We start from the raw sequence: 25822 nt of genomic DNA on the forward strand, positions 1-25822 counted from the left end.
AATGGATAAGTCTTCTTCTTGGTTTTATATTTTGGTCCCACAAATTTTTCTTGAATGATCAATTGAAAGAACAAGTTGCGAACGAGAGAATATTCATCAAGTTTGGAAGACAGCCCTTTACCCTTAGTTTGTTTTGTTTTGGTTTGGTTTTTTTACTGTGAGATTTTTGTATGGTAATAAACAGATTGAAGCAGCATTTCCTACTTGTGAAACTGTTTCTTGTTGATCAGACTGAATTAAATCTGTCACTATTTCAAGGTATCCCACAAAGAGGCCCGTACTTTTGTCCCCTCGGCTTGGAGAATGAGCTTGCCAGCCTCCGGTGCAGGCGACAAAGCCTGTGTAAGAATTTAAAGTGGGGAAACAGGGTCAGAGTGATAAGAGCTTCCGCTCAGGAGGTGAGTATCAAACCTACTTCACTTGGCTAAGCTTTTGAAAATGGGTAGAACTGATGTCCGGGTAGGACAGAGTTACTAGATTTTTCAGAAAGATGTAATTCCTATTCAATCTGTGTTTCTCTAGCCTGTGAAGACCCGCCTGTAGGTAACTGTCAGAGAGGTCGATAGGCTGGTGATAGGAGAAAACAGTCTTAGTTTCTTGTAAAAAGATGTTGCCAGGCAAGTGGAATGTCTCTGGGTAAAGTGTTCCAGATTTACATCACAATCATTCTGATATAAGAATTCAACTACTTTGGGCTTACTCATCCCCCCCCCCCGCATGCCCCCCCCTGCATTTTGGTCAAGGGACTGCTTTAGGTGGATCCCTATAATTATTCTAATTCCATTTGCCTTGCCCAGAGACAGTTTACAGAACATTTATTTTTTAACTCACTATTAAAATATTCTACAGACTGAAGCAATCTTAGAGAAAAAATCCCTTTCCCTCCGAATTTTCTCATTCTCTGTTCATGTACATAGATGCATTAACAAAACAGTAATCAATTGATATTTTGGACTACTCTTTTTCAACGAACATTATTCCATTTATATGTTTCTAATTCCCATATATTGGTCATTTTAAATGGTTAGGTAATATTTAATCACTGACATCATGTTTTAGATTACTTAGCTATTCTCTTACTACTTACTGTCTGGCTTTTGTTCTTTCATCCTTTTTTCTCCTTTCTTTCTTTCTTTCTTTTTTTTTTTTACAGTTTAGTTAAAAAGTGATTTGAGATTATTTCTTTGAGGTGTAGTTCCCAAAGTGAAAAAGGTTGCAATAGTTTATAGCTTTTGCAACACATTACTTTCCAGATCGTGGGACAGAAAGACCAAACCAATCTACTGTGCTAATGTTGAATGTGAGTACCACTTACCTACTGAAGTGAAAACAGAAAATCACTGTCAGGACATTCACGCAGAATTAAATGTCCGCTACAACAGTAACAACCTCAGTGATTGATGTTCGATCAGCAACCTCTGGTCTCACCCCTTCTGTCCTTTGGCCAATAGTAATAATAACTTATTAAGACTTTGCCATGTGCCAAGAACTCTACTAAATACTTGAATTACCTTAGTAATTACCTAGTATTTAGTTCTTACAATACCCTAAGAGAGGTACAATTATTATATCTGTTCTACAGATGAAGAAACTGAGATTAGAGATACAAGTTGACCAAGTTCATGGAGCTAGGAAACGTTAGATTTGTGGATGTCTTCAGAGCCTGTGGTTTTAACTCTGAGCTCTACCACCCTGAAATCCTAGAAGCTGCTGCAGCATATAGGGAGAGCCTGGAAGGCTGCTGGACACCTCCCCTCCCCACTGAGTACGGGCATTTCAGCAGGGCACCTGACTCCCCTAGGGAGAGGGGGAAAAACACCTAATGTGGCAGCTTTTAAGGTACCAATCAGCTATAGCCTGAGACCTCAACCCCAAAGAAATGACCGAAGAAAGGAAAAACCAAATCCTTTTACTTTTTTGCATTTCCATCACAGGAAATCCAGAGCATGGCCTCAGCCACTGGCTGTTCTAAGACCACCTGCTTCACTGTGTACAGCCTAACCATCCATGAGGGACTCCAGGGTGCAATCCCAGAGACCAGCTGAGCAGGGGGCTCGCAGACACCGTGTGCGGAGCCCTGGTGTCTCCACAATCCTCTCCCCTTACTACTCTCCACTGGGAAAAGTCCACCAGGTTCTCAGGCCATTGCATCTCCGTAAAAATTCGGAACCCTCCCCTCCCCCCATGCTTATTCACTGAGATATTTTTATACTCACAGCATCAGTGTCCTGCATTTAAAACCTCAGCACAGACGCCTCACGAATGGCTGAGCCGGCCGCCAACACCCAGTGTGGTTCCCTGTACCAGTTTTAGAAAGAACGCATTGGGAATTTTCCAATATGGTGTTTAAGGGATCAATCCCTGCCCCGCCCCCGCCCCCAACAGAGTGTGCGCACCACAGTCACTTGTGGCCCGACACGCTTGTGTAAACTCACTTGGGCTTAGGCCAGCTCCTGGCTTGCTCGTTTGACAGTGCTGAGACTCTTTCAGCCCTTACCTCTGAGAGCAGGTGCTTGGCAAATCATTAGCCGGGTTCTATTTTATCAATGGATTCTATCTGCTTTAGTAGCTGCGGTCAGGATGCTTTCCATAAAGGACAACCCTGAACTCCAAGGGACCTTCCAAAAGTAAACTGGAGCCGGAGGGTGAGGGGCAGAGCACACACCTTGGCCCGGGGAATCATGCAGGAACCACGCTAGCTGTATCTTGCAACCACTTGGTGAGGGGGTGAGGCAGGTATGCCCCCATTTTACAGCTGTGGAAACTGAGGCAGGTTGCATTTCGGAAACCTGTCCAGAGTCTGTTAAGGCTCGGAAGTGGAGAGAGCAGGGGTAGCATCTGAGCTGTGGTCTCATTTGCCACAGTTGTAGCTGGGCACTAAATATAGTGCCATGGTGGTTAGAGGGGGGATATTGAATCAGCTTTCCTCAGCAGGGGAGGAAATGAAGACACAGGAAAGTCAAGTGACTAAGGCAGGCAGCGAGTGGCAGGCAGAGGCGTGCCAAGCAGCTCCTGTGCCAGGAGTGCTTGTGAGCTGCCCAGGAGCCCACTCCCTCCTTGGGCTGCGGTGCCTCTTTAAAAGCTGTCAGGGCCTGAGTGTCTGGGGAGGTGTTCCTTCAAGCATGGGTGCCTGTCACCAGTTAGCTTATACTAGTTCTTCTTTACCCTTCTTCACCGGCTACGCAGATGGGCAACACACACCATCTGGGGCCCTTTGACAAAAGCCACTGTGGGCCGGTGCCTACACTGCTCGTGCCGGCTCAGTTCTCAAATCCCCCTAGGCTCTGGGTTGGTTTCTCGGCCATCTGGTCACTCTGTGCCCATTCATTCAGTTAGGAAGAGAAGCAGCATTCCTTGGGTGCCTACTATGTGTCAGGCACTGAGCAAGCTACTTTCACACCTACCAGCTCATGCAATCTACCCAACAACCCCCCAAAGTGGATACTGTTAGCCTCCTCCTTGTAGATGGGGAAATTAAAGCTTAGCAAGATTACGAAACAAGGCCAAGTTCACAGTGACCTTGGCAGTTAGAAGGTGAGCCCAGGCCTGCCTGGCCCCAGAGCCAATGCCCTTTCCTCCATGCCACCCTCTGGGATACTGTCTTTCCTCTACACGTAAGCAATACAACTTCTCTGAAGATTCTAACAAAGCATCTCCCATTTTCAGAGCTGGCCCAGGATACAGCTCTGAAGTTAGATAACTTGGGATGCTTTTTACATCTCCCTCTCGGAGACATTCCCCCACCCCACCTGCGCTCTTCTATTGGTTATTTATACATTTCTGGCATCAACCACTGCTGGGTAGGATTTGGGGAGTCCCAGGGACTTTCCAGGGCCCTGATGTATTTCCATCAGCCCCCAAGGATGCCCTCACTAGACATTTAACCTAGCCGAAGGAGAAAAACACCCCCAGCAATATAGACCAGTGGGGAAACAAACACATGTACACACTGCTGGGGGTACTTCCAAGGGATGACAGTTCTCTGGAGAGCAACCTCGTGTTGATGATATCAGTTAAAAAGCATTCACAGGGCTTCCCTGGTGGAGCAGTGGTTAAGAATCCGCCTGCCAATGCAGGGGACACAGGTTCGAGCCCTGGTCCGGGAAGATTCCACATGCCGCGAAGCAACTAAGCCCCTGCACCACAGCTACTGAGCCTGCGCTCTACAGCCCACGAGCCACAACTACTGAAGCCCATGTGCCACAACTACTGAGCCTGTGCTCTACAGCCCGCAAGCCACAGCTACTGAAGTCTGTGCGCCTAGAGCTTGTGCTCCACAACAAGAGAAGCCACCACAGTGGGAAGCCCTCGCACCGCAACAAAGAGTAGCCCCCACTTGCCACAACTAGAGAAAGCACGCGCACAGCCACGAAGACCCAATGCAGCCAAAAAATAAATAAATAAATAAATAAATAAATAAATAAATCTATTAAAGAAAAAAAAAAAAAGCATTTGATCTGGTAACCTGGTAATTTTAGTCTGGAAAATAGACCTCAAGGAAATATCCCTCCCCAAGAAAAGTTCAAAGATATTCTCAGCAGCATTGCTTACAATAGTAAAAAATACCATAACCAACCTGGTCTACGATAAAACAACTGAAAATGACAGGTATGAGGGTTATCTCAACCTAAGGAAATGTGTATGTGAGACAGTACTACCCAAATTCACAAGAAAATTAAAAATATCACCAGTATATGCAAACACTAATCATTAATCTATAAAAATGTAAAACATTTAACATATATATACATGAATATATAACACAGATAGAAAAGGAAAAAAGGGAAGGATATAGGATGCCTCTATTTTTGTTAAAGTTGTTTTTTAAATCCATACAAGAAAAAAGAAAAACAAACAACAACAACAGAAACACTAACACATCCTTAAGCAGAGAGGCCAAAGGGGAGAAAACAGGTGCAAATACAAAAGGAGGAAGGAGAGAAAAGCAAGTGTTAAAGTCACACCTCATTCATTCATTCACTCATTTTTTAAAGCATCTCTTTGGCACGTACCATGCGCCAAGCACCGAAATATAATGGTGGTGGTGGTGATAAGACAGACACTGCCATGGCCTGAGGGTTCCCTCAGGGAGAGGACACACTTGCCAGGTCCTGGCTGGCCACCACTTGGTCACCCTGAGAGTAGAGAACAGGGTCCCCTCTGAAGGTGGGCTGCCACCTGGAGGACCTGAGGCCAGTGAACAGCCTGCCTGCCCCATGGGACAGAGCTGCCATCCTCACCTTTTATTGCCCCAGCTATTCCCGTGTGTCTGGAGCCGATATCGTAGTGGAGGGGTTGACAAGGAGTCCCACCCGCATGGTATTAACTTCTCCGCCAGAGTGACCTCGGCCCCAACCACCAACATACCCACTGTGCAAGTCACATGAGTGTAAAAACAGCACCACCACAGCTAAGGTGAAAACTGGTGGCTTCCAGCTTTAGGATAAGCTGTCGGATTCTACCTTAAGATGGCACAGCTGACATCATCCCCGCTCCAGGGGCACTGAAGGGACAGGCGTGGCAGGCAGCCGGAAGCTGGGCAAAGCTGGGGTATCTTTGGTGGGAAGATACAAGAACGGGGATTCCCATTGTCTAAAATACCTGAACAGCTGGGCCGAATCTTCCCGAGACTGTCTTGAGGCCACATCAGTGGCCTTTACCCAGGTGCCTTGGGCTAAGCACATGAAAAGCCCTGGCCCCTGTCACAGGCATGCGTGGTGCACGCCTCAAGGAAGGGCCGGAGGACCTTGAGGCATGAGGTCGGGAAAAAGCCCAGGCCACTATCCACCTGAGACCTCCTGGTGCCGCCCAGGGCTCCTCTTCTTGGGACAGCAGGGCCAGGGCTCCCAAATCTGTATTTTTAAAAAGATCCCGAGGTAATTCTCTTGCTCCACACAAGCTTCGGGAGTCACTGGAAATGTGGACCAAACACTGCTGTCTTTGGAATCAGAAAGATCCGGGCTCAAATCCCAGCTCTGTCACTCATTAGCTCTGTGACTTGGGCAAATAACTTAACCCCTTGAGCCCCAGTTTCCTTACCTATACAGTGGGAACCATAATGCCCACATCATAGGGTTACGGGTAGGCAGGTGCCCCTATAGTACATTGAGGCCCCCCATCTTAGCACAGGTCCCATGCTGTAATCGCTGGTTTACTGGCTTAGGCGTCCTGTCACTGGACGCACGGAGAGCAGATGTCTTGTGCCCTCTCTCGTCCCTGGCATTCAGCCCAGGGTCTGGCCTTGGTAGGCACTCACTACATTCACTGCTGAAGAAATGAGAATTGAGGATAGATAACACATGGAAGGTGGTTGCCCCAGTGCCAACTCACAGTAGGCACTTCACATAAGTTCCCCTAACACATACACATGTAGATTAAAAAAAATACAAGCAGTAGCTTTCCTACGGGGGCAGTTCCCTACCTTCTCCCTGCCCCTGAATTAAAACTATTCATTTACAAGAATCCTACGGGAGCACAATTGTTTAAGAAACATCGGCTGAGTAAGGAGAAGCCAGGGCTGCTTGATTCCTATCTGTACCGACCTCCAGTTTCAGGAGTGCAGGCCACAGTCTCTAGAGGTGCAAAGTCCCAGCTCACTGCACAGCTCGGGGCGTCACCCAGAGGCTTCTGTGGTCCGACAGCAGTCACTAATAACGGAAGCATTTCTGTTCTCCTTGGAGTGGCAGTTGGCAGTGGCAAACAGGAAGCTGTCTTGAAGGAGGGTGTGGTTCTGTCCTCTCAGTGTACATGTACGGAGACACCACTTGTTTTTCCCCCTCCAGTCCCCTTCTCTTTCCCTCTGCTCCCCTTTTTTTAAGGAGCAGAAGGTCTGAATTATTTCGGTGAAAACACAGCTTTTTACATGATTGAAGATCAACCATCACCACCATACACACGAAAACCAAGGGTAGGAAGGAGTCTAAAATACAGCAAGGGTCTATTTCGCTACCATCAGCTACTTGCTCGGGACGCTGAGTTAGCCCCCGGCTGTGCGTGAGTGGGCGTGAGCCCGCCCTCGGTTTCCCCGCGGGCACACAGGAAACCAGCCCCGCTAGAAACCAGGCCAGGTGCGCCGCCAATCGCGCTCGGGCGCCGGCCAGTCCGCCAGCTGGCCGGCCACCAGCGTGGACTCAGGGACCACCGCGTGCACACACCGGACCGAGGACCATCCGCGAAGAATAAAGAAGGAAAAACCACAGGTTGCCAGTTTCCAGCAATTTTTAAAGTTGGAGTGAAAAAGACCCGAAACATTGCTTAGCACCGCTTGCATATAAAAATGACCAAGAAAAATCAGTAGCGAGTAGATAAATGCATCAAGTGTGTCTGGAGCTGCACATAAATGCAGAGAAGTGGAGGGGACGAGCTGGTAAGGTTCAGTGCAGCTGCTTCCCGGGGCTAGGAGAGGTGTGCTAGAAAATTTTCCACTCCACTCCTCCCCAGGCCCCGAGGCTGGCGCCTCCAGAAGGCCTGTCCAAAATAGACCGGTCCCCAACCCAGCCTCCTACTCCTGACCTCTTTCTCAGGCAGCAACTCTCCCCACTCCACGCCTCAGCCCTGTCTCAGCGCCAGCCCACAGCCCAAGGGCACCGCCTAAGCTCCACCTCGGACTTGCTAAATGGATCGTGGGCTGACAGCACGCTCTGCTTGCCGTGACCTGGGCCCAGCCCCACGCCATCCTGTGTGGCAAGCGTGCCCTGTGCTCACACTTACACATCCCAGGGAGACAGCCTCGCTGTTTGGATAAGGGGGCTGAGCCAGTGACACGCTGGGCAGCGCAACTCGGCAACTCGTGGGAGCCGTTTCCTGGCTCCTGGCTGAGCGCCCTGGCCAGTCAGAACGCACCACTTCCCCTTTAAGAGAGCACGCCCAGATGCGATTAGGGAAAGGCAGAAAGAAAAGCCCGGAAAGACCAGGGTCGTATCCTGCATTTGGCAGATGAACTTGGGCGCGCGCGCGCGCGCGCGCGCGCACACACACGGATCTGAGCAGCCACTGTATGGGAAGGGTCAGGGCCTTCCTGCAGCCCGACTGCACGACGGCCCCTGCAGCCTTCCCCGGGGACCAGGCTGAGGCCAGGGGCCCACGCAGCCTGCAGGGGCCTCAAGCCTTTCTGCTTCCTTTTCCCTCAGGGCCTGTCTGTCCTGATGGGCAGAGGCCACTGCAATACCCAGCACCATGCTTTGGAGAGAGTAGAGACGTCATTCTAAAGATTGAAAATTACTTTTGTGGGACATTTTAAGTATGAATTCAAGCGGAGAGCTTTCATTCATTCCTTATATTTAGAAAGTTTATTCCCTGATCTTGGCAAGGGATAATAGATTTGTGTGTGTGGGGGGGAGGGATGTCTAAAAAAGACAGTGGGTCCCAAAAGGCCACATGCTGTATGATTCCATCGGTACAAAATAGCCAGCATAGGTAAATCCACAGAGACAGAAAGCAGATTAGTGACTGCCAGGGGCTAGGGAAGCAGGGAGCGGGAAGTGACTGCTTAAGGGGTACAGGGTCTCCTTTGGGGGTGATGAAAGCATTTTGGAACCAGGTAGAGGTGACGGATGCACAACATTGTGAACAGACTGAGTGCCGCTAAATAACAATTCAACTGAGCACGCCCCCTGCACTCAACACCACCAGAGGTGTGGGCAAAACACCGAAGCCACCCCTCCGGCCTGACCCCTGGACACACCCCTACCCTCACCCCATATAAGGAACAAGCTCACGGCTCCCCTCAGCGAGCGAGCAAGCAAGGGAACCTGTTGCTTGTTCTCGTTCCCCCCCTGCTGCAGCAGGGGTCCCATTAAAGCCTTGCCTGAAAAAAAAAATTACAATTCAGTACTTTAAGATGATTAATTTTGTTATGTGAATTTCACCTCCATTAAAAAAAACCGAGCAGTTTAGTGTGTTTTAGGTATTTTTATTTTCTCTTATCTTCTACTAGGATCTCTCCTATGTTTCGTGCAACATTTCTTTGTAAAACCTGCCTATTACCTGATAAATCTTAAGTTAACCCTGGCGGAAGAGTATACGCCTTTTAATAAGGAAAAATAAAAACCAACCTCTAAGAGATAAAAGCTTTCCAAGACTCAGAAGTAAGCCTCTACTGGAGAATTTCAGACTATGGGAAGATGGCATCATCTTTGACCATGGCACGTAAGCTGGGCAGTGCTAACTTGGCCTTTGTAAGGCTGTCTCGGGTTGGGACCATCTCCAGCAGCTTGATCATATAACCAAAGCCAGAGAGAGGGAGTCTCCCATGGGAGAATTATTCAAGGAGAACATGATTTTGGGTCTCTGACTTTGGGCCTCCTTTTCCCCTCTCACAGAGAGAGTTTCTTCCCAGAATATAGGAGGATCAGTTTCTGGCTGGAAAAGGGCTATGCTGCTTGGTGAAGCAGGACTGGTTTCTACAATTCCATTTCTTTGGAATGGAGCCAGTGGGAATGAGGGGGTGTGACTCGACCACCCACCCAACCCAGCCCTACGGAGAGGGCCCGTGTCCTCCAGACTCTAGGCAAGAGGGTCAAGGGCTCATGGGCACACTTCCCCTGCTCAGGGGACTGTCAAGAGGAGGCCTGCTGAATGTTGCAATACTCAGAAGAAGCACAGATGACAGGGCAGGCCCTGTGGCCCGGGAGCCTGAGTCTTTCCAGAGACAGCTGTGAGCAACTTTCCTAGTATCTGTTTGCTGAGAGTTCCAGGATGGCCAGGAGGACAGAGATGTGAACAGCTCCCATGGGCCAGCTCTCCCAGAGCCCTCTGGTCCTTGTGAAGTACCTTCCCCTACCTCTTTCACTGTTCTCTCTCCTCATCTCAGGTGCCTGGTAATAAGTAGGTGCACTAGGTTTTCAGCAAACAGATGGCTTAAGAAAATAAGATGAGGACTTCCCTGGCGGTCCAGTGGTTAAGACTCCGCACTTCCACTGCAGTGGGGGCGGGTCTGATCCCTGGTTGGGGAACTAAGATCCCGCCTGCCACGTGGGGTGGCCAAAAAAAAAGAAAAGAAAAGAAGATGCAATATTTATACTGCTCTGGCATCTGAGAAGCTGCAAGTTTAGAACCTTAATGCTAAACACAAAAACAGGCAGGCTCAACCCAATTAAAAAATGGGCAAAGGACTTGAACAGACATTTTTTCAAAGAAGATAATCACATGAAAAGATGATCAACATCATTAGTCATCAGGGAAATGTAAATCAAAACCACAACAAGATACCACTTCACACATACTAGGATGGCTATGTATATAAAAAACAACAACCAAAAAAGCCCCAAAATGGAAAATAACAAGGGTTGGTGAGGATGTGGAGAAACTGGAACCGTTGGACACAGTCCGTGGGAACGTAAAATGGTGCAGCCTCTATGGAAAACAGTATGGTGGTTGCTGAAAAAATTAAACGTGGAATCACTGTATGATCTTGCAATTCTTCTCCTAGGGTACACACCCAGAAGAACTGAAACAAATCCCTGTATGTGAATGTTCACAGCAGCACTATTAGCAATAGCCAAAAGGCAGAAACAACCCAAGTATCCATCAATGGATGAATAAATAAACAAATTGTGGTATATACACAACACTGGAAAATTATTCAGCCATAAAAAGGAGTGAAGTATTGATACATGTTACAACATGGATGAATCTAGAAAACATTATGCAAATGAAAGAAACCAGGCACAAAAAGTCACATATTATATGAATTCTATTTATATGAAATGTCCAGAATAGGTAAATCTACAGAGACAGAAAGCAGACTGGTGGTTGCCAGGGACCGAGGGGAGGGAGAGGGGGAAATAACTGCTTAACGGGTACGAGGTTTTATTTTGGAGTGATGAAACTTCTGGAACTAGACAGAAGTGGTGGTTGCACAACCCTTAAATGTACTCAATGCCACCCAGTTATTCACTTTAAGATGGTTAGTTTTATGTTATATGGATTTCATCTCAAAAACAAAAAACCCCAAAACTGCAGAACGTAAGGGCCAAGACAACCCACAAACAGAACAATCAGTTTCAGAATAACTAAGGCGACCAGTAGGAGAGAGCAGATAGGCACTCACTCCAAGTCGGAAGTCCCTAAATGTGGCCGAGTCAAGTCCACTAAGAAGTGTTAATTTGTCTCGAATGACAGCTGCTCCCACCACCCCACACACGGGCACGAAGGCTGCCCTAGCCACTTACAGATGGGACGCTGAAGCACAGCTCCCCTCTGCCAGCCCCCTCATCCCTGACACAGCCATCATTTCCACCAAAGGGACTCAGGTCTTAGACCGTGACGTTGGGACACAGTCACAGACTCCCAAAGAGCAAGAAGAAACCCCACAGGTAATCATTCTCTGCTACCCCCTGCTGGCCCCTTCCAGGGCTGTTAGCCTCTTCGGAGCTGTAGCCAAGGGGCCACCCAGCCTGGCTTCTCCACTGCAGGCCCCGAACTCTCCAAGTGCACAGCAGGCCAGAAAGCACCACCGCTGGACAGTATCCCCTACGTGAGCTGCTCTGTGATGCCCACACGTCCATACCATTTCTGCCCTGTGGGGATCACCTTGAACCAGTCCAGTTTCCCTTTCATGGGACACCTTGCCAAATGTTTGTTCCCCGAAACCTCTTTCTCCGGGATAAATACTCCCAGACGTCTTTTAAAATCATTCCTCACAAAAGGTCATTTTCACTATTCTCCTGATCTCTGGGTCCCCTTTGGCTCTGACTGTGCTTTCTAAACTGTGACACTCAGAAGGGAGAACATCACAGGTGAAGTCTGGGCAGCTCCCAGCTGTCTGTTCTGGGTATCATTCTCCTGTTAAGGCCACTAGACATCCAAGCTAGATTTCTTATTTCTTTTTTAAAAAAAATTTATTTATTTAATTTTGGGCTGCGTTGGGTCTTCGTTGCTGCATGCGGGCTTTCTGTAGTTGCGGTGAGCAGGGGCTACTCTTTGTTGCGGTGCGCGGGCTTCTCATTGCGGTGGCTTCTCTCGTTGCGGAGCATGGGCTCTAGGCACGTGGGCTCAGTACTTGTGACTCGCGGGCTCTAGCGCACAGGCTCAGTAGTTGTGGCGCACGGGCTTAGTTGCTCCACGGCATGTGGAATCTTCCCAGATCACGGATCGAACCCGTGTCCCCTGCATTAGCAGGCGGATTCTTAGCCACTGTGCCACCAGGGAAGCCCTAGATTTCTTATTTCTGAGGGCTGCATCACCCCTGAGTCTTATTTCACATGCTTTACTGCCAAGCTGCTTATCCACAGGTGTCCTTTACAAATGTCATCTGGTCAGAGTCAGTCCACTTCTCTGGCCTGGGGAGATCTTTCTGGACTCTGACTCATTAATGTAACTCTCCTCCCTCCTAAATCTACTGCTTGAAAAATTGGATAATCCTGCCACTAATGCTATTCTTCTTCCAAATCCTCCTTTATAATGTGGAAGGGGACAGGGCCAAGCGTGCAACTCGATCTATCCCCCAGGGTGACAGCGACCTGTGAACAGTACCCTAGAGGTGTGACTCTACTGAGCCACCTGCCATTCAGGGCAGGTGTGTCACTCGGCCACACTGCATCTTCCCTGGTACGGATCCCATGGATGACTAAGAAATGCGGCTGACAACAGCCCTCCTGCTACCAGTGGTTGAAGGACTAAAAGGAAAGCTCTTAGCAGTGCCTTGCACACGGTAGGCAATCAAATGTGCCTTTTTAACTGACAAGAAATACAATAATGGAAGAAAACCGGTTTTCCAACTCCCAAACTACCCTCCTTACTGGCAACCAAGTATAGACATTAGGCAGCTGAAATCGATACAAAAAGAACCGGTGCCCAAGGGCCGGTGTCTGAATCCCCACACCCTCCTTCCAGAATCTCCATGCTCTGAGGTTAATAATACTGCCCTTCCAAGGCTATAGGAAGGACTCAATGAGATCAGGCATGTAAAAGAGGTTTAAAAGTTGAGTCAGGCTATGCAAACATAAAAGAAGAGTATTATGATTATTACTGTTATAAATCTCTCCAAGATACCACTTCCACCAGCAGAAACCTGCCTGCTAAGCCAAGGAAAAACCTACAGATGCACTCAGGCTGCCAGGAGGCAGGTCTTTCAGCTCAGAGCAGCTGAACTCCTGCAAAGCAACTTCCCTTTCCCAAGGATGGAAGGATTGGGAGGGTTTGACCAATTCAAATGCAAAAGCCCAAGGGCGAGGATGACTGGGGAACTTTTCAGTATTCACTGCCATCCCTCTCCAACACAAAGGCCTGTGGGTTCCCTTCATGGCTCTTCATTCACTCTGGCCACGAGGTTATCTATACAGTGGGACGGGGGCACCCGTAGTCACTGCTAGCTGAGAGGCACACAATCCGACACACACCTCCAACCTGAGGCCTTCAAAAGGTGAGTCTCCAATCCCATCCCAGCCTGACAGACAGGAGGAGGAGAAGGGGAGTGTAACAGGGGCCCCATCCATTGGGGCAGGTTGGAATCAAATCAGAACAAAGAGTTTCTTAACCTCTGCGTTGCAGCTGGCGCGTCCAGTTTGGATGGGGCACTGAGGAGGCGAAGGTCTGATGGATAATGTGCGTGCCAGAGCTTGGGCTCCCCAGCTCCACCGTGCAGGCTGAGCCCCCATCCCGTCTTTATACTGGGACCAAAGGGCTCGACCTGTCCCCACCAGCTCAGCGGGGCTACCGTGAGAAAGCACAGGGCACGCTCTAAACCATAGAAGACCGAAAACAAGCCTCATCGTTATTCTCTGCAAGGTTAGAGGAGACCAAAAAACAACACAAAATACAAAATAAACCACCTCACTTTCATATAGATGAGAGAAACATGGAGGAGAAAAAGAAATCCGCTCGTGGCAGCCCTGGGCAGTGAGAATTATGTCACGCCTCAGCCTAGGTCACATTTACTACCTTGGAAATTTCCGTTTCGACTGTCCATTTTCATTTCATGTGTAAGCTGGTGATGCTGGCGGGGGGGGGGGGGTAGTGGTGAGGTTTGGACCTGTCAGGGAGGGACCCACATACCTGGATCAGGGGACACTCCCTACTCAGAAGGCCTTTCACAAGGCCCAGATGATGGGCCTTTTCGATTTGTTTGGTTTAAAATATTTAACCCGAGGCACAGTGAAGTGTCTCATTTACGACGTTCTTCCTGGACCATTAGACGGGGATTCCACACTCCTTACGCCGATGAACGTGCTACTTAGCCATGCAAATTCCGGGAGCGCAGACACGGAGATGGGAGGTGCTCAAGGTACGCTCTCAAGGGCCGATTTAATTACACAGCCATTCAGTGGGCAAAGCACACCAATTTTTAGCCAACTGTTCTGGTAAATATTATGGGAAGCCCTTTCATAGAGTGCTAATGCTGGCTTAGTGATTTCGAACGTGCCCGGCTTTAGTTCTCATGCAAACACGCACGCGGTCCCCAAAGATGCTACCGCCAGAGCCAGAAAAATCAAACAGATCGTGCACTAGCCAATATGCTATCTTGCCGTTGAATATTATTATTTCCTTTTAGTACTATAAACCCTTCAGTATCACTGTCATTTAGATGAGGACAAACTGGAAAACCCACTCACTTTCCAGCGACCGGCCTTCCTTGCCCCTCCCCCAGGCTCTCGGCACGTCCTGCCGCCCGGCTTCTGGGCCGGTTGCACTGCTCCCCAGGGTTGGACAAAACCACCACCACGAACCCATTTCGGACGTTTGAAACAATACCCAATCACTGCATCCATTCTCCCAGAGCGTCCCAGAGGAAATGGCATCATTACTTTCATTTTACTCCGTTTGTGACCAACCAAAAGCAAACAACACGTCCTGAGACAATTATCAGGGTATCTGATGTCGGCAGCTGGAGAGGACGCTCGGGAATGTTATCAAATGACCTCGCGGAGAAATTAATTTTCAAGAGCTAAAATAACCTTCTGCTGCACATGCCCGGCCGTTTCTCTAAATGCAGAAATGGATTTCACTTTCAGCAGTTAGAAAACTCTCAGGCATGCCCGTTTTTTTCAAAAAAGTCTATAAATAACCCAGGATCAGCAAAATTTATGCAAAACATCCTGCTAGAAGAAGAAATGTAAACTAAAACCACTTACAGAGAGACTCGGGCTGCCAACTTAATCTGATTCTACGACGACTGTAAACACGTTGCACTTTTGGAACCTGAAGCGATCCATATTAGCACGGATGCCATCACAGAAAAGAAAAAGAAAAAAAAAGGAAGCAACCGCCCCCTTCCCACACTAAACAACAACAAAAGCCCGGCCCCCAAACAGAGCACCGTGATTCGGGGTTCGGGGTTCTGCACGGTCCAGGACCCGACGGCTGACCAGCTGCAGTCAGTACCAGCTTGCACACGCCAACTGTTTTGACTACAGGCACTTGTTAAACACAGAGTTTCAGGTCCTACCAGTTGGACACCAGAAGTTCATAGAACTGACCCAGTGCCAAGAACAACAAGCCCAGAAAGCGAAACGGCTGCCTCGTGCGCCGTAGTTTTTGTTAACTGTTTATGCAAGCCCCAGAGCAATTGGGTAACAATTAAGAAGACAACCGAACTTAAATAACAAAAGCAGAAGATTACCACCTTGAAGGAAATGTAGATGTTGGCAGATAAAGGACAGACTTCAACCGAGTTTACTGGTGGGGTGGGGGGTTTTCGGAGAGAACCGGGGGAGGGGAGGGGCAGGTGTCACATGACGAACTGCGGTTATTAGCAGAAGGAACTGGGTGCTTCCTTGAAGCATCTTTTACTTAGAGGTTGACTCAGAGATTTTGCAAATGCTGAGGCCTTGGTACACATCTGGGGTGATTGCAGAAGCATTGGAACTTGGATGTTGGTAAATCCCATAGGAGAAAAAAAGGGGCGTGCCGAATGCAGTTTTTGAGACACGGAAAGGGACTTCCAAGTTCCCTGCTCCGTGCAGCGAGGCCACTGAGCCACACAGGAAGCAAATGACTGAGCCACATAAGAAACAAATGGAGGGATAGCGTCCCTGGGCTTCTCTGACCTGGTCCTGAGAAAGGTTTCCCTTTCCTCTTTGAGGTTAGGGCTGCTGTGTCCAACCTTCCTCCCTCATCCAGACTGGAATCTGTGTTCTCTTACAGGTAACAGTGAATCGAGTATTTCCATTTGGCAAAATAAAATAAAAAGGAACGCTTAAATCACATATTTAACAAAGTTTTTCATTTCTTTCCCAGAATGCATTAAGCACTATCTCATTTTCGGACCAAGACAATTGACCAGACGAAATTTTAGAATTATCTGAGCATTTGAGAAAAGTGAATTCCAAGAGAATTGGGCCGCGAATGTAAGAGTGAGAAATTTTTAATTGCTGAATGGATTCAAATCTAACCTCTGCCCCACCCCCTTCTTCCTATCTATCTATCTATCTATCCTCTGATTTGAATAAAATGTTGCCCCTTCCCCACTCCAGAGGTTTAGGGGAAAGTAATGAGTAGGTGGAAACAGGTTGTTTATAAAAACCATTGTAACCACAGGCCAGGTTCATGTTTATTCTGGAGAGTAAATGTCATTCCTCTGGTTCCGGGGGTCACCAGTGCAATGTGGTGGATATGAACCCACACAGTAGTTGCCCCTTTCCTCCCAAAGGAACCTATATTTTCTTACAAACTATATGCAGACATGGTTTCACTGGGATCTGAAAAGGAGCCGCCCTGGAGTGAAAGCCAGCAGTTGCCTGACAGATCAAGAGAGAAGAGCACAGGCAGCTTGCAGCCTCCCAGACAAAGGAAAGTGAAGGGGAGGAAGATGTTGGCGGAGAGGGAGAGAAGGAGGAGGGAAGGGGCATGCCGGAGAGAAGGGTGAAGGGTCGGGTGGGACAAAGTAAGGCTCACACCAGCCTCCGCCCCTGGATTGACAACTGACTTCTTAAAGAGACCCCAGAATTTTGTGAGCCAGGCCTCTCACTTAGAACTCCATGGCTTACGTGTCTCCTCCTTGCGCATTATATTATTTGATTCTCAGAAACATCCCAGGAGATGAGAGAGGGCAAGTATGATTATCCCTATTTAACAAAGGAGGAAAACGGAGGCTCAGAGAAGCCTTGGTCTCAGCCCCACGAACGATGACTGTGCTGGTGTGGTGCTTTATTGTCTGCAAAGCGTTTTAAAAGTAGTGGGCTTTATTATTCCCATTTTCACAGACAAGTAAACTGAGATTTTGGAGAGGCTACAAATCACGTCCAAGGCCACACTGCAAATCATCAACAGCATCAGGTCTCCTAACTCCTAACCCAGTCCCCCTGGCTTGCCTCTATCATGTTTCCAGAACACATAATGATAGAGCTGAAAAGGCCAGTATAGTTGTTTTATTATAAAAGCACATCATCTCCCTTGATTTTCTCAAAACTCCCTGTCTTCATGGTTTTTCAGTTCACAGATTGCAACTCCCTAAACAAGGAGGTTTCCTCTCCACACTGTGGGGAGAGCTCCGGCCTTCTGCTATAACTCCCGAGAGCTATTATTTCAATGCAAAGCAAACACCTCCACCCAGTTTGCACTCTGTCTTCCTTTGATTTGATTAGTTCACCCACGTGCTAATCCCTGGCTCCTCACCTAATCCCAGTCTAAGCAGCCACCAGAGCGGATGCCCCAGCAGGCCTGCCAAGCTGTATATTACATATCCTGCATCTCCAAGGTGTGCTGTCTCACATGTAGAAGGGATCTGGCTACATCTTTTCTCCAACGTGTGTTTCAAAGTTAGGCTTTTGCTGGGTTCTTTTGTTACAGAGCCTGATGAAAATAATGGACCAAATGAAGGCTGTCACTGTTATGTTCCTTGCCTGTGCCGAGTGGACACACTCCCAGCTTGATAGAGGGTGACATTAGTATTCTATGACACACATGAGCGGGCTCATTGTAGGTCTGGGGCATTTCCTCTGAGGAGATATGGTAGTGAGTTTGCCGTGGGGTTTGTAGGAGTGAATGGGGACGTTTGTCAGGAACCCAAGCACTCAGGGCCATGACCAGAGATGCCAAATGTGGACTGCAGGAGGGGAGAGGTCAGGAGGTGATGATCAGAAAGTTCTAGAATGTTTTGCTGCCACTTTATGAACCTATCTCTCCCCCTTCTTTCTCCCTGAAAACACAGCACAACAAAACATAGGACCAAAGGCCAGGGAAGCTGGATGCCAAGGTGGACTTCACGCTGAATGTCACTAAAGCAGCCTAGGTCGTGAAGACTCATCAAATCCATGTGCCTCTGTTGGCGGGAGAAGCTCTGTGATTAGATGCAATGCACAGGTGGCACCTCCCACCGGTTTATTTGAGGTTGTTTTGGTAACCACAGGACATTTGCATCCATGCTGCCTGAAAAGAATATGGGGCCTGGGTAAATCAGAACAGTCTCAGCAGGAAAACTCGCTTGCTTACAAGACACAAAGTGAGGAGAATACTTCCATGTACCTTGTGACTCCTCTGAGCGCAGAGATTTTTTTTTTTTTAAAGTAGGACAAACGGTTTGACAAGCACTGACATATTTAGGGAAGACAGGCTAGGCTATTTAAAATCAGAACTCCTGAAAATCTGAGAGGCATGGCCACCAAATCAGTAAAATTAGTGATAGTGGGCTAATACAGAAATACGGAATATTAGCATTAATTTGTTGTTGTAGCTGGTACCGGTGTGCTTAACAAAGGTAGTTCTATCATAGGCCAGACAAACAGCACTCTGCTCATGGATATGGTGATTTTGGGAAGGCTGGTGAGTATAGTACATCCAGCCCGGAGGACGACAGAGTGATGGAGACAAAGCTGGGGTCCCCTGCCCACGCTCTGGGCATTTAGACGCCCCTCCAGGGAAGGGCACCGCATCAGAGTACATATACAGAGAAGGAACCTGGGCAGGACCCAGTACGGTCTTAAAAACATGGCCTGGATATGTGGAGAGCTGGTCAAAAAAAGGACGGAGGCCTGAGCTGTCAGGAGGCAGAGAAACAAGGTAAGTACGGCAGTAGCTGTGGCTGCCATTGGCTGCAGACCTGACTGTACCCCTGATGTTGCCCTGAAGACTTCCAGGTCAGGACCTGTGGCTCAGCTGGACACTCTTCACTTTTGCCCTGTTACCTGGGTTCATAGGGACTGGACCAGGCTGCCTGCTCGTACCTGGAATTGGCTTTTGGCCTAATCCTTTGTAATGTGGACTCATGACCAAAGCCATGGGGACAGTTTTGCACATATGGGCCCACAGACCCTAGATTCTTCAGGAGAGAGCCAGTTTCAACCAGCCTTAGCTGGTACTGCACCACAATTAGAAAAATGACTTTATATTGAAGGTCAGTAAATGTGGGTTGACTACAATCTGAACCAGTGGACCTCACGTTCCTTGAGGGCCCATTGTGAGTCTCACTTATCTTTGTAATCCAATGCCTAGCCAGAGCATGGAAGGCTTGCTATATGTTTTAAATATAGGTTTCGAATGAATGAAGTTCCACTTAATGTGAACCACCAAGAGAGATGTATACCTTATTAGGTACACCTGGAAGGTGAATATCTTTTGGTTAAGTATGTATAAAATTTGGTGTTTTAATTAATTTTGTTTTCATTAATTGAGTTTTTTAAAGTACAATGTTTTATTTTATTATTATTTTTTCAGGTTCCTTTTTTTCCCCCCCAGTCAAAGTTGGTATTTTTAAAAGTTGTACTGTGGTTCAAGTTAGGGAGAAGGTAGAAAGGCCTTCCACTTAAGATTAAAAATACAAAATCTTCAAAAAAATTGCAGCCACTTTGTAACAGGAATCTTTCCAAAGATCTTCATTCTCTTGTACTTTGTCCTCTTAAATGGTATCCTTTGAACATTATTTGATCTTTTTTTTTTTTTTTTTTTTGATAACTCAAGGTCACTGTTAAGGGCATTCATTTCTATACTTTGCTGCAAAATGGTGATATCAGGGTCTACCGTAGCTTTCAAACTTTTTGACCCTGATCCATCTTAAGAAATGAATTTTACATGGCAGCAACCTAGTATGCACATATGTATGGGACAAAAATTCCAAACGGTAAGATTTGTCTTTACTAAGTGAAAACCACTCGAACATTTTCTCTTCTTGTTTATTCCACGGTTTAAAATGTTGGTCAGGGATCCCTGAAGTGATCGCCCCACCATCACGAGCGGCACCTGTGGCGTACAAACACCGAGACAGTACACGGGGCTTTTGTCCCTGCACAAAAAGGGCTTCAGCATTCCCACTTTCGGCCTTTTACTTTCTCCTCTGCATCTGGCGCCACTTTTATTTTGTCAGGGCCTGCCTCCACAGTCCTAGCCCACAGAGTTCTAATTTGCCAAACCTGGAAATCAGACCATCCAGCTTGCCAGTATTGCATCTAAACTAAGTGTAAAGTATTGCTCCATGAAAGCCTGCGGGGTGCCCCATGGATGCCTCGTGGGGCTGGGTGTTCTTTTGTGCTCAGAGCTCCTGGCCGGGCTCCGAAGAGCTCTGCTCAGCAGCGGAGTTCCTGACGCTGAGGTGTTACTGGATGCGCCATGTGTAAACGCCCGTGTGTGAACGTGAGTGTTTCTCCTTTGAAAGGAGTATTCTGATGACTGAGCCTCAGGCTGGAAGGGCTATTGAATGACAGAGGCTCCTGGCAGCAATGTAGCTTCGTGAATGACCAGCTCTGGGCTCCAGTGTATGAGGAAGTATTCCCTAAAGTAACTGACCCTACTTCAGGCAGTTTGTAACAATGCAGTATTTCCATCTGGACTCTGAGCTGCCCTGTAATTTACAGCTCCTCCTAGTCTATACTTCAGCTCTAAGGAGTCTTCTCACCTAAATGCAAACTAATATGTATATGAAATGTCTCCTGGTGGAATTTTGAAGTGGGGTGTGTGTGTGTGTGTATGTGTGTGTGTGTTGGGGGGGTAGATATACTGATTTTTAAAAATTACAGCAAAGGGGGTAGATACTGTGCCCTTAAAGAAACTCAGATAACAAGCAATCAGGCACTGGTTAAATAAACTACTGGAATGCTGGGAAGCTATAAAAATGATGATGTAGATCTATACTTACTGAAATGTGTCCACAATAATTGTAGATGGAAAAAAAAAGTGGATTTCAAGGCAATGTCCATAATAGGATTCCCCTTTTATTTTTTAAAATATAAAATATATGCATACAGATACACATGTACAACACATAGACAAACACATACACATAGAAAAAAGACTGGAAAGTTTTACACGGAAATACTTTATTTCCTGAAATGTTGGCAGTTTTTATAATGCATTAGTTTTATAATAAGAAAAAAAAAGCAATTTCACTTTGAAAAAGTAAAATTCTACATTATTATGCAAAACAGTACTTCTGTTTGGGGCACCCCACCCCATTCTCACCTCGTGACTGTTCCCATGGGAACACTCGCTACATCCGTTCATCCATCCACAGGGCAGCACACACAAGCTGAGCTCTCACACTCGCCTCTCACTAGTTACGACGTCTCCTCAAACTTTTGAAAGAGTTCTACTCATATATGGAAGGGTAAGTTGAGTCTTTATTGGAAATTTTTCACATTAACGCATATGAAGGCAAAGGAAAGGCTTGTGGTTTTACTTTTAAGGGTCATGTTCTCTTCTCTGATGGAATTAAGGGGAAATGTAAATCCCCAAGCAGATGGCTCTGCTAGTTACCTCTCTGGCAGAAGGAGGCTACCGGTCTCTCCATTCTCCAGGAAGACAAGGAAAGAGCTGACGCCACCTAGATTCTGAAGCTAGTTTTCTTCCAAGCCAGAGTCAATTCAAGGCATAAACCGACGTTGGATTTAACTGGAACAATCCCTAACTTGTGTTCTCTCTACAAAGTGTATTCACATCCAAGGGATAACATTCACCTTCATAGTGTATTCACATCCAAGGGATATCGCCCCCAAAAATGACTAGGAAGGAGGGCAAGCAAGTGTGTTATTCTCAGTTGACAAATGAGGAAAATAAGATTTATCAAGGGGAGGCAATTTGCCCAAGGCCACCCTATTAGAGACAGCCTTCAAACCCAGTTCTCCTGGGTTTGTTCTCCATGTTTTTTGCCATTGCATTCTCTCTATAAGCAGAGTAACCATATACCTATTATCCTAACTGGACACCTTTGAAAGTAAAAAGAGGTGCATTTAAGCATGGGCCCCAGAGCATCAGGTACAAACTGTGACTCTCCCAGGCAAACCAGGACTTATAGTCACTTTAGATAGAATCCGGCCCTCTCCCCCGCTGCTCCCCCCCATCATACCTTTTGAATAGGAGAGAGAAATGGAACATGGTTACATGTCTAATTTACTTTAAAGCACTTGGGTACGTAAATAAATAAATACAAGAGAAAATAAGAGTACTTGAATGTAGCTGGTGTTTTATTGTGTATGAACCAGTTGGTCTAGGCTGTACCTCTAGGGGTGATCAGCTCACATGCTATGAAGAATACAAAGTCTGGATTCGGCAGCTGCTATTAACCCGAGAAGGTCACACTCCAACACTGGCTACTTTAAGTCCTTTGGCTATTTGGATAAACATTCTGAACATAAAAAATGGGCTTTTGTTGGTGAAACTTGTGACTTAGTATAATGAATGCTAGAAATGGGTTCTTACTGGTAAAATTAAAGGTGTTCAATGCATGTAGCCTGGCAAAAAATCTTTAGCGACCTCCCTACCCTTGTATAAACAGGGCACTCGAGGCTGCCCTGTGTGCAGCTGTCACATTAGAAGGGTTGATGACAGCATGGTGCTGACTCAGGGAAACAGTCCTGTCTCTGGAATATTGCTGCAGCTGCCTTGAGTGAACCTTTTCTACACAGTATGGTTGGAACAACTTGATGGAGAGAGAGCTGGGACTTCATCAAGTTCATCAAATAGGTTGAGTGAACTGTTTTCTCCCTACATGATAAACATTTGTGTGATAAATGCCTGTACCTGCGGCGGACTTCAGTCTAACACTCGCATTCGTTACCGCCTGGTGGCTAGACTGTGGGGTAGAAGCTAAGTCTCACCACCTCAACCTCCTACAGGGCCAACTGTTTTCTACCAAAAAGAGCCAAGAGTTGTGCGTGGTCAAACCAGCTCAGGTCAGTCCAAACAAACATGCCTCTCAGGGAGGCTAACACAGGTAGATTTCAGCACAGGATCCCTTAACACCTGGTCCTCTTCGCCAGGTTATGAGCTTCCTGAAACGGAAGACCAGGTCTGTCTTGTTCACTACTCTAGCCCTTAGCCTCACCCAGTGCCTGCCCATAAAAACGTGTGATGGGTATGTGTCCAGTGAATGAATAAATGAGTAGGAATTCTGTTACTTCTAGAATCGATTTCATTAACTGTAAGCCGCGATTGTTCGTTAGTCCACTGATGGCAAATGACCCTCAAAAATCATAATCCATTGCTTGCCCCAGATTAAGTTAGTACCTTGCAAAGCAACAGATAAACTGGTATAAAAACCACTGGGATTACCTTCTTTAGTCCTCACCGAAACGTGATGAGATTGGTATAATCATCCTCATGTGCAGATGAGGAAATCAAAGACCAGAGAGGATAAAACTTAAGTGAATGAAGCCAGACCCAAGCATGCGCTGCTACCCAGAGTTGGCCATCACTCAGTTTTGCAGGGATTTTTTTCTTTTCTTTTCCTTTCTTTTCTTTCTTTCTTCCCCCCACCCCCCCCCTTTTTTTCTTTTTCTTTTTTTTTTAACTACTTTTACTCTGCTTACTTTATGTCATGCTATTGAACACACATCTTTTTGGCACTTCACCTTATTATTCTTGTTTTTAATTAATTAATTAATTTTTATTTTTGGCTGCATTGGGTCTTCATTGCTGTGTGTGGGCTTTCTTTAGCTGTGGCAAGCAGGGGCTACTCTTTGTTGTGGTGTGCAGGCTTCTCGTTGCAGTGGCTTCTCTTGTTGCAGAGCACGGGCTCTAAGGCACGTGGACTTGAGTAGTTGTGGCTCTTGGGCTCTAGAGCGCAGGCTCAGTAGTTGTGCACGGGCTTAGTTGCTCGGCGGCACGTGGGATCTTCCTGGACCAGGGCTCGAAGCCGTGTCCCCTGCATTGGCAGGCGGATTCTTAATCATTGCGCCACCAGGGAAGCCCTCACCTTATTTTATCAAAAGTTTTTTCTGGGAGGAAAGCTGGATGGATGTTGGAATATATGAACCAGCTTTCTGGCTCTTCTGCTTTTAATTATTTGCATTGACACGTGGCACTGAGGGATGTCTAACGGCCTCCTGTGTCTTTGAGCTGCGGGAGAATCTACCACAGCTCTGCTGGTCTCCAGGGCCCCAGGCCCTCGGCTCATCCGATCCCCTCCCCATCCCCCAACCCTGGACGACTGAGAGCCTTTGTTTTCTGCCTCTGGGAGCTGGGGCGCAGCCTTCTCTCCCTGGAATGCTTGTCCACCCTTTTGTTCTTCACCTTGGCTAACTCTTTGTTATTTTTCAAGACCCAGTTCAAATATGACCACATTTGGGATACCGAGGAGCGCGCTGTCACCCTGCACCTCTGCAGGTCTCCTGGGAGTCCCTTCTCAGTGCTCCCAGGCACACCGCACACACCTAGCACATGGCTCTGGAGCCACCGATGGACCCGCCTCTCTCTTCCTCTGCGCCAGCAAGAGCCGAAGTCAGGGGCCTTGCCTTAGTGCTGGCGCGCAGCAGGCGCTCAAAGTGTGTTAGACAGTGAATGGATAAATCAGGAAATAATTAGCCAACTCACAGGAAAGCACAAGAAAACGCAGGGGTCAGCAGGCCAGCAGTTTCCAGAGGTCTGAGGGCTAGCTAACCTCAATTACTTGTTTTAGGCAGTGGGCTCCAAAATAATTTTTGAAGCCTAAGGGAATGATAGTGGGTTTTTATGAGAGGCAATAGACTATTTAATTCTGAGTGCTCGACTCGTTTGCCTGTTATAGAATAAAATCTCTGGAGAGATTTTCCCAATGCAGCTAGGTCCCACTCCCTGATGCTGGGCCAGCCGCTGGCCTCCCCTCGGGGGCTTGGGGTGATCTGACAGCACCCACGTGACAGGCTGCATTGGCAGCTCACAGAGCTCTCGCCGGCTCTGGGTGCCCATCTAAGCCAAGAAGTTAGCAGGTCCCAGATGCAGGCCAGCACATGACCTGAGCAGGGCCACAGCTTGAGCCAACCGTGGGCCTTCGGCCTAACGAAATAAACAATTCCCAGCATAGCCTGACCTTTCAGAATGTAATGCTTTCTAACCGCACTGTGTAGATAAAAATAATTTAGTGATTTCCTCCCACTAAACTCTTGGGTACAAACCAAGAAATCTGCAGCGTGGCTGCTCTGATGCTACTGTACGACTGCAAATATTCAGGCTTCTCTGAGTTCTTATCAGTGTTTATCAGCAGGGATGCACCTGTCTCCTTTTCTTTTAAATTAATTTACTTATTTATTTATTTTTAAAATTTTTGGCTGTGTTGGGTCTCTGTTGCTGCTCACGGGCTTTCTCTAGTTGCAGTGAGCGGGGGCTACTCTTCGTTGCGGTGCACGGGCTTCTCATTGCGGTGGCTTCTCTTGCTGCGGAGCACAGGCTCTAGGCGAGTGGACTTCATTAGCTGTGGCACGAGGGCTCGGTAGCTGTGGCTTGTGGGCTCTGGAGCGCAGGCTCAGTAGTTGTGGCGCACGGGCTTAGTTGCTCCGCAGCATGTGGGATCATCCCAGACCAGGGCTTGAACCTGTGTTCCCTGCTTTGGCAGGTGGATTCTTAACCACTGCGCCACCGGGGAAGTCCCGCACCTGGCATTTTTTTGGTGGGATAATTCTTCCCTGGGCGGAACCATCCCATGCACTGCAGAGGGTTTAGCACCTCTGATCCAATCGATGATATGACAGCCTCAAAATGCACA

General features: G+C 47.4%; 1 protein-coding gene across 10 annotated transcripts in view; it reads right to left on the reverse strand.

Moving 5' to 3' along the window:
- Window positions 1–25822, reverse strand: part of ATXN7L1 (ataxin 7 like 1) — a 231740-nt gene that overhangs the window by 55236 nt on the left and 150682 nt on the right. The window contains exon 1 of one of the 10 annotated variants that reach the window (XM_059934158.1): window positions 15257–15308. The exons of 7 other annotated variants lie outside the window; for them this stretch is intronic. Coding sequence is in view for 1 of the 3 variants with exons in the window: in XM_059934155.1 (XP_059790138.1) it covers window positions 5602–5647 (46 nt within the window). In the remaining 2 variants the exon portion in view is untranslated. Of the gene's footprint in view, window positions 1–5601; window positions 5668–15071; window positions 15220–15256; window positions 15309–25822 lie in introns of those variants that run through there. 2 more of the 10 variants (XM_059934156.1, XM_059934155.1) reach the window with 2 other exon arrangements.

This window comes from Balaenoptera ricei, chromosome 9 (assembly GCF_028023285.1).
Source record: "Balaenoptera ricei isolate mBalRic1 chromosome 9, mBalRic1.hap2, whole genome shotgun sequence".
In the NCBI taxonomy this organism is placed as follows: domain Eukaryota; kingdom Metazoa; phylum Chordata; class Mammalia; order Artiodactyla; family Balaenopteridae; genus Balaenoptera; species Balaenoptera ricei.